Source organism: Argiope bruennichi, chromosome 5, assembly GCF_947563725.1.
Source record: "Argiope bruennichi chromosome 5, qqArgBrue1.1, whole genome shotgun sequence".
Classification (NCBI taxonomy): Eukaryota; Metazoa; Arthropoda; class Arachnida; order Araneae; family Araneidae; genus Argiope; species Argiope bruennichi.
In genome coordinates, this window is record NC_079155.1 from 13,647,407 (window position 1) to 13,657,305 (window position 9,899).

Sequence of the window (9,899 nt, forward strand, 5' to 3'; positions counted from 1 at the left end):
TTGTAGTATCTCTGTTTACTTTTTTTATTTACGAATCGTTTTTTAATGTAAGTCAATTTGTTTGAAAATATCTTTACAAATTTTTGCCAGATAAAAAATGCATTTATTACAATAAATACATAAATAAATACATTAATAAAATCAATGGTACAAAATAAAATTATAGTGCATATCAAATTATAGTGCTTACTCTTTTTATACTCATATTATGAAAGTTCTAGAAAAATGCGATCTATATATGAGATTGATATACGATCAAGCTTGAATTATTTTCTTCATACTATAACGATCTTTTCTTAAAAGTATAAAATCTTTTAAAATCAATTAATAGTGTTATAAAGAGATATTAAGGAGATCGCAAAAAAGGCAGTACTTTTAATGATTTGTGTTGTGTTTAATTTTCTAAAGGTCCTATTCTAAACATTTGCCAATTGATCTATTCATTCTAGTTTTCCACTATTTGTGAATTGAACTTTCAACTATTTGTGAATGGAATCTATTAATTAAATTTTATTAAAAATTATTTTATCTTTATCGGAATGTTTGTCCCCTCAAGGGACAGCTCGAAATGAGGATGAGAAGTTTCCGGCATGGTGCTGGATTTCGCCACCCTGGAGGATACACGAAAAAGTGAGGGTCTGGTTCCTCTCATCGATGACAGGACGTACTTCCTTACGGAAGAGTTGTACCTTGGCCGGTGATGGTCCTTAGGACTCAACCACAATTCCCGCCAATGTTGCTGTAGCGGCAGTCCGATCATTCATTATTTTATCCGTGTGCCTTCGGGCGAATCGGAGAGTCAGTGATATGACTTAACGGAATGTTTGCCTTTAATTGAATGCTTAGTTTAAAACAATATTTAAGGTATTTTTATGAAAAATAAATTTAAATATACAGACGAAATAAATATCTTGATATCAATAGAATAGCACGACAGAAGCTGGTTCTTTTCTTTATTTGTTATAATGAAAAAAAAGTCCATGGATCTTTTAACTATAAGAAAATTACTTTTTAATTCGGCTTTCCACTGTCATCTGTTACTTCTTTCTGATAGCACAGCCTTTTTCAATTATCAGATAGCGCAGCATTTTTCCAGACAATAAATGAGACATTCAATAATAATCTTTCAATAAAGTTAATCAACCTATGAAAGAAAAATAAATTATTTACATATACTAATAAATCCCTTGAAGCATTTCCATACCTGGAATACCATACTTTTCCATTTTTTTTCGTGTTATTTTTTAAAGTATGAAAATTTACGGAAATTTATTTCAATGAGGAATCGCTCTTTAGGAACAAATCTTATGAAAAGCTTTGCTCGTTAGATATTCGAATATGAATATGTTATGCAACAAAAAAGCTCAACGTTTTCTAATGAATATGTAAAGATATAGGTCATAAAAATATTTTAATTAATCAACTCGAAGCTAACTTACATTCAAAAAAATTATTTAAAACAGATTTATAAAATTCCATGAAATGTACAGTTAAAAATAGCCAGGAAATACCGTGCTACTCCTTATTTGATATTTAATTTGCAGCAGTGAATAAATTAAGCAAGGCCGAATAATAGCAATAGTTTTTATTAAAAATAGCCTTAGAATGAAAAGTTATACTCTGGAACATATTAAAATTTAATATCTGTGTCGATGATTGATTGTTTGAAAACTCTGGATGTAAGAGAGTGGCGTTAATAGCAGTTTAGTTGGTTAAAAATGCTAAGGGATTTACTTCAATAATTCCTACAGTGGACAGTATGTGCTAAATGATTAACTGAATTTTCGATTTCAAACAGATCAATCGAGGAATCGAAGTTAATAATTGAACGAGAAGGTATTTAAAAGGGAAAATTATTAGCTCAATTGCAATGAATTATTCACTATCAAATAAGTTTTTTTCTTTTTGCGACAGCATTAAATGAGCATGCACTAATGGAGTATGCAGATGAAGATACACAAATGTCTGCAAAAAAAATACAAAAATGCATGCAAAAAAGTGAATAGTGAGGTGGGAAAATTTCTTTGAAGTGTAAAATGAGATTAAATTAACTCTATTTAAAGATGATAATATATAAAAGAAATTGTAAGCAATACAAGAGCGAGAAAAATCCACAACAAACAAAATAGCTATCCGATTAAAAATGCACTCTAAACACTATATGTCTGAATTGCATTTTTTAAACGGAAATAAAAAAGATTGGATATCTTTTACACGTTTATGACGATCTGGCAAGGTTCTGTTGAATAGCATGCAAACCGTCTGTCATTAAATGACATCAAAATTGACACAAGGGTTTAGGATTGAACGGTTTTGCTGGTCCAGAAGACGTGAAACAAAATGAGCTGAATCATGATTTAAATCCTTAGACGAAAATTTATTAATCGTCGAACCAGAGGTGGTAACGTCATAGTTACCAACATATAAATAACATTTTAGAGTAAATTTTTATTTCAAATCTGACTTTTTCGTCAGGAAAAACAAATTAACGAATTACCTTCGGGACTTTTGACGTTATAATTCATATTCAATCTTTGTTCATTAGATGGTTATTAGAATTTCATTAGCATATTTTTCATAACACATTTATCAGTATATTGGATAACATTTTGAATCGATTACAAACATTTTAAACATAATATTTCATGCATATCTTAGATTGCATGTTGTATCTCATCCAACACCTCATTTTATACTTAAACTATTATGTAATTTGCTACCTTATCAGGCGTATAACGTAGTTTTCTATATTGCGGAATTTAATTTTAATTTAATGTGGTATAGTTACCTGAATGCTATTTTTATTTCTTTTGCATTTTACTTTGAGCTTAATTTATTATCTCTAATTCTTTTAATCTCATGCATTGTTCAGGATCGGGTTTTTCTTGTTCTCATGCATCTCACACAGGCAATGTAATTTCTTTAAAATCTATGCGGTTAGGCGGGGTAAAATGAGCAGCTGTTGTAAAATTAACGGTTTACAAAAAACGGACAGCAATTTTCAGAAATATTATTTTATTTGTAGAAGGCGTTTTTGGTCATATTCATTATAAAGAACATTTTTTAAATTATATTTCTTGCTTTGGAAATTTTTTAGTTCGCACTGATATAACATTTAAAATTTTTTTTATCAAACCCCTTTCGAATTTGGTATTCTTATACCAAATTTCATCAATATTACTCAAAAAATTCTTGACAGAATGGACGGATAGAAAAATGCACATAATGCAAAAAATGTGTTTTTCGGACTTAGGCAAGTCTGAAATTTGAAACATGGCGATTTGTTAGAATGTCGAGTTCTAATTTATTTTTAATGATTATAATACCTTTTCCTTTCACATATCATACATGAAAAAGTAAGAATGAATGTGTTCGTTATTATTCGAAATCGCACTTTTTGAAATTGAAAGCAAATATCGCCGCACGAATTCAGCCGGCGTCCTGGTGTAGAGGTAGCTCGTCTTCCCCGTGATCAGGGCGTCAGCGTCTGAGACACGGTTCGGGCTTGGTTGTTCTATCTGTGAAGTGTGTGAAACCCCTTTTTACAGGGGTTGTGCTTGCGAATGTGATGAATGAATAGCTAAGACGCACTCTTGGCCCTAGATGGCGCTACTAAAAACAAGAGGCACTCTCTCGGGTTAAAATTGCTGAAACCGTCAGCGGGCTTGTCTATGACAAGTGCCATAAGAACTAACAACAACAAAGAATTCAAAAAGGAAACATCAGAACTTCTTTTATTTATTTGCTTTTTCTGTAATACTTTATCAGTGTTTATCAAATACATTAAAACTTTTATTGGTCAAATTTTGGAACCAGAAAATAGAATACTTCGGGTTAAATCTTCGTTTGGAGAGAAATACGTATTTTCAGAAAATAATGATGCTGATATAGTTGAAAATAAATGTAAATGAGTAAAGTTGGCTGTCTTACCTGTTTTCCAGTTAAATTCATTGGCATGAATTTTATGTCAGTAAATCTTTTTCATTTATAATATATTTACTCTACATTATACGGTAAATTGATCATATCAGCAAGCCTAAAAAAGTATGATTAAACAGTTTTATTGTTAAAAAAATAAACATTTAAAACAAATTTCAGATTGCAATGTGAATTACCTCTTATAAAAGCGAAGATATTTCATATCGTTTTAGGAGTGCGGCTTAGAAAAGTAGAAGATAGCTAATTTTATGTTTATTTTTTCCCCCGATCCTAATTATAATTCATATTTTACTAGTTTCGGATGTTGATACAATGTTTTTGCATTATTGGTACGATTAACAAACAGGGAAATGCTTATGATTAATCTTGTATTTCATACATTCTACGATTTTCAGACTGTTAACTTTATTTAAGCAAAACTTTAATAAAAGTAAAAGTTTATATAAACACTTCTTTGTAATTTTATTTTAAGCAGTGCAAAGAATCTGTTTTTCTATATCTCTGTTTTAGCAAAGTGCTTTTAATTTCCTTTATGTACGCATCATTTCGTGCATCTTTTTTATTTTTGTATTTTTTTATAATAGTTTCGATTTAATTCATATACAATGTCATTTCTTTCTTTTTTTTATGTTGCATATAATGTAATTTATTTTCTTTTTTAGTAAAGTCCATCTATATCTATGGTTACTGAATAGGATACTCAAGAATTTTGGTGAAGAATATGTGTATGCTATCAAAATGCCAAAAGTAAGTAACTATCAGAGATAGATAACTTTTATAAACCAGAAAACCTTGAAAGAGATCATTAAAGTTCATTTATTATTAATGATCCCATTTTAGTGATTGCAGCTATGTATATACTACTTATAATTACTCAATTATCGACATTGTTTTTCCATTTTATGATTTTTTCATGTGGCTGTGAACAAACTACATATATCTAAAAATTTCTCCATTTCACTGTCAAATAATATATTACTCAAATAAAATGTAAAAAGTTATTTTCTCGAAAGTTTTATTGTTTTTGTGAATGAATTTCGAATCTCATTCTTTATCAGCAATATTAAGAAATATAAGCTGAACAACAAGTAAAAACAAATTTTTTATTAACTTGCATATGATAAGGTATCAAGAAAAGAAAAAGCACAGTGAAAAGCTGAATACATTGAAAGCATTATAGAAAAAGCCATATGAAAAGCAGAGATATATTGAAATAATCGTAAAGTTAGCGCTAAACAAAACATTATGTTGCACCATATTATACTCTACCCCTAAAGCATGGAACAAATATGCTATTTTCACCACACGCAACCGATAATGAAAACTTTTGAAAGGGTAGCATGATGGAAACCCCATAGAGCCATAATGAATATCTTAAAAATCAAAATAAATCAACAAATAAGAGCCAGGACAACAATAAATATAAAAATATAAAACTATTTATTAACTTAAACGTATCATAATTCAAAATCCATGGCAAAATATTTTGATGGGCAATCTATATCGAATTTCCAAGTTTCAGAGAATGACTTAGGGTTGGGCATTTAGTAGTATCCTCGGGCACGGGGGTCAGTGACTGGGACTAACACGTATCTGACTCCAGGTCGTCCAGCTTGGGCGGCGGGAGCAACTCTGGTGACAGGGGCTGCAGCTGTGCCGAGGGAGTAGGAGACTGGGGCAGCTTCAGCGGATGAATCCATGACGACATCGGCGGGGTTGATGTTGGCGGTGCCTGGTTCGTTGGTCCTGACGGTGGCCCTGAATCCGGCTTCATCAGCAACGTATTCGACGGTCCTGCTGTGTCCTTCAAGGTTGTTGAGGGAGTAGGATCCGCTCACGCGTCCGGAACCATCCCCGGATTCTTGGTGGGAGCTGCTGCCGCCATCCTCACTGGGTGCAGCGTAGTTGAAGGAGTAGGGGATGGGTTGGTTGATTTCCTGAAATGAAAACGGTAAATAAAATTGATAGCCTTGATTCATTTAATTAGAAATTTTCATCTGAAATAAAACATTTATGAGCTATAAGAAATGAGTAATATTAGCTTTAGTAATCCCTTCGCCTACAATGATGAGTCTGATTTGTTCGTTGAAATATAGAATTTTCAGCTTAAAGTATTAAGAGTATAAAATGCAAAAGACACTTAGGAATGCTTCCTTATCTCAAATGCTTGCCATATTATTATATATATGGGAAGCATTCGATTATGGGAATTATATTATATGCAATAAATATCCCAAATAGGATGCGTAATTTAATTTAGACATTAAGTAAATTCGTAACTCAAGAGTGAAGTCCAATGTCCGACTGCAGTCAAGTGATTATCTTGGTTAGATGATAGAGTCTATATCAGCGTAGGTACTTCATACTCTAAATTTCCACGATATATAAACATCAAAGTTCTGTTAATTATAACAATATTTAACAAACAGCGTACTATATATGTAGTAGATCTTTCATTTAAAGGTATCTAGAAAATTTTGATGCTGGATTTATTTGTGTTAATCTTATAAGAGCATCCAGAAAGAAATAAGAAAAAAATTAAATCCAGAACATCCAGAAAAAAAATCAAGAAATGAATGAAAATTAAATGATGTTTTTAATCATTTTTCTATATTTTCGAAAAAGTAATACTTAATTTTGTTTAAAAAATCGAACTGTAATTAAAAACTCCTCAAAATTTTATTTTAATATTTTATATAGATAAATGATATTTTATATAGTTGAAATTTAAACTACTTTAATATTTTAAATTTATAGTTTTAGAAAAAAAATATTTGAAGTTAAACGGGTTAATTAAATTAAACTTAAAAACAGATTTTTAGCTTATGACTCTTTCAAACAGAGAAATTTTTTTTCACAAAATGTTTTGAAATTGTAAAGGATAACACTGTAATTTTCGAACAATGAAAATCATCATTGTTCGGAAATTGATGATGATCTCTTATGATGCATTTTATAAAGCTTAATATTAAAAAAAATGAAAAATGAATTTTTGGGATACTAAAAATTTTAAACATAATTAAGTTGCAATCAACTATTTATTTCGGAAGACTTTGGTACATCAATGCCATAAATGTACACTCATTATCAGAGAAGTTTAATAGATTAATGCTTCTTAAATTTAGAATGAATTACCAAAAAAGTTTCATTGTTCAGTTAATTAAAACTGAAATATTATTGTTCCATTCATTTAATTAAGTAAAATAGCACTCAAGGCTTGTGATTAATTACGTGAAAATACACGTAAACTATTATTTATTAATTGGTTGAAATTGGATTTTATTGGCGAATTAATTAAAATTTATCTATTAATTTTTATTAATTAATAATATTTCAAAATTTATCCACAGAACTGAATTGTTAATTACTTTTCAATGATTATGGCCTGAACGTTAAAAAAATTAACAGAACTGAATCGAAAGATAAAGAGAAATGCTATTTCTTTAATAATTTATGAAAATAGATATCATCTTCTTACCTGCGCTACAGCAGCAGCAACAAACATGCAGAGAACAATAAAGGCCTGAAAAAAAATAAAATAATTAAAAATATTACCTTTTATTGAATGAAATTATTTATGAACAGAATTAAAAGCAATATGGAACTCAATATAATACTTTAAACTGAAGTTATAACAAATTAATAATAAACAATGAAACAGGGAAATAATCAAAAATATTCCAACGTTAAAAATATTAGAATTTTTTCAATGAAATTTAATAAGTAAACTAAAAACAATAATAAAAATTAAATATATTGAATGAATTTAGTTTAGAGTTTAGTTCGTTTAGTTTAGTTTAGAGTTTAATCCGTTAAATGAGTTCAATTTTAAACTCAATTCTAATTATATAATTTAAATGTATAATTTAAAAACTATTTTATTTATTATTTTAAATTTATTATTTATTATGTCCATCAGATAGAATGAAATAAGGATTCTTCATGTATATGAAATTAATTTAAGTTTAGAGCTATGTAGTACTGTCAAATTTTTCAAATGCTTTTATTTGAAGTATTTTTTCAGGTAATTTAATGGACTTAAAAAGCACATAAATATTTATTACGACTATGAGCTAAGTACAGGCTAAATGCATTTCTAATAATGTACATAAATAAATTCAATATTGATTTATATTTTATAGCGATTTTTTTTTCTATAAAAATACCGCAAAAAACAAAATAATTTGAAAATTAATGAAAACTAAGAAATTTTTGAAATTACTTTTAGTGTAAGAATTCAACAAATAATAAATACTTTTTATCTGATTTTTCTTTATTTAATATATTTTACGAACATATCAACATATTAATCATTATTTTTGTGTATAATATTCGTTGAAAAGTTTAATGGGATAATTTGAGAAATAGCTGAGATGCCATGACTTCAAAAGACATGCTATCGCAACATTAAAATGAGTATTAATCAGCGTAAAAATTATCATTTTACATAAAATAATTTAATATCGAATGTTTCATTATAAATTTCTCGCATGACTTAAATATTGAAAAAAAAAGTTACATTATAAGATTATTATTTCAGTTTTTAAAAATATTTCAATGGTTATTTCATTTTTTGATATTCCCGTCCAATATAATTCGAAAAACAGAAATAATGGATTTTGATACTCGAATTCCCTTAAAAAGCACAACCAATCTCTCTTAATAAATAACAATTTTATTCCTGTTTATTAGAGAAATAATTTTAAATTATTTTGCTCAAAAAATTTGTTAAAATCTGTAAGGAATAGTATTTAAATAATGAAAAATACCTTAATGGTCATGTTCATGTTTGTTCATGTTTTAATATTTAATCAAGTCAATGACTATTACATATAACATCAAATTGATCCATTTTCTACAGAACATATACACGTAACGTTAAAACTCATTACAATTTATGGGAATTTGAATTGTGGAAAGTTATTTTTCAAGAAAAATTTTGTAAAATTAAATTTCGCGTGTTTTATGCAATTTAATTTCTAAATCACAAGTGCTGAAATTTATTTATTTAAGTACAATGTAGTCAATATTTAAATTTCGAATTTTTTACTATGAAATCATGAAATTTATAAATTGTTTCACGCTTTTATGCTCTCAATTGAGAAAGAATGCAACTACAGATGTTTAAAAAAATCTTGCGTTTTTCATTTATTTTATAAATAGAGGTTGGATGACATATTAGAACATTTTATAAAATTAAAAAGAATGAAATTTAACTCACTAGTCAGATGGTTAAATTCATGTATTATTATATTAAAATGACATCCACGGAACATTAAAACACATTATAATTTATGAGAGTTTGGACCTTAGGAAGCTACCTTTCATGTAAAATCTTGTAAAATAAAATTCCGCTTGTTATACAGTTTAATTTTGAAACTATGAGTGTCAAAATTTATTTATTTAAGTAAAAATGGAGTTAATATCTAACTTCTTAATTTTTTTTACTACGAAGTCATGAAATTTATAAATCGTTTCAAACTGTTGATGCTCTCATTTGGGAAAGAATACAACTGCAGATGTTTTAAAATTTCGCGTTTTGCATTTATTTTATAAACAAAGACTGGTTTATATATTAGAATATATTATAAAGCTAAAAAAATAAAATTTAACTCAGCTAGTTTAACTGTTAAATTCATGTGTGATTATGTTAAAATGATATCGAAAGTGGCGGAATAGTTAGCAGTCTGAGACAATACTTACCTTCATTTTGGAAATGTGTATGGCTATTTGGCTGATCAAGCAACTAGTCTTCAAGCGCTCCACTCAGAATATGTGTGACATTTTGAATTAACCGACCCCTATATATAGGTGTTTTTTTGTCGCAATACCACCCTATCAGAGAGATGTCAGGTGCCGTACAGAATATTAATATTTTATTTTTAATGGACTCACCACAAAGGTCGCCCAGTCCGTATTTAATGTCTTTTCCTCGTTTCCTTCATTCCTTGTAGCCTTGA

At 28.5% G+C, this 9,899-nt stretch overlaps 1 protein-coding gene across 1 annotated transcript; it reads right to left on the bottom strand.

Moving 5' to 3' along the window:
- Nucleotides 1-5,360: 5,360 nt before the first annotated feature.
- Nucleotides 5,361-9,779, bottom strand: LOC129968137 (cuticle protein 10.9-like). Its single transcript, XM_056081957.1, has 3 exons — nt 9,643-9,779; nt 7,418-7,462; nt 5,361-5,876 (listed from the first exon to the last, which is right to left on the bottom strand). Exons 1-3 carry the CDS (start codon nt 9,646-9,648, stop codon nt 5,484-5,486), a joined length of 444 nt encoding a protein of 147 aa, XP_055937932.1. The 5' UTR covers nt 9,649-9,779; the 3' UTR covers nt 5,361-5,483.
- Between the last annotated feature and the right edge of the window lie 120 nt (nt 9,780-9,899).

What these genes read in the sequence shown, in the direction of transcription:
- LOC129968137 (XM_056081957.1), bottom strand. An exon ending in TTGCTGCTGCTGTAGCGCAG is followed by an intron (nt 5,877 to 7,417) that starts GTAAGAAGATGA and finishes TTTTCATTTCAG; the next exon opens with GAAATCAACCAACCCATCCC.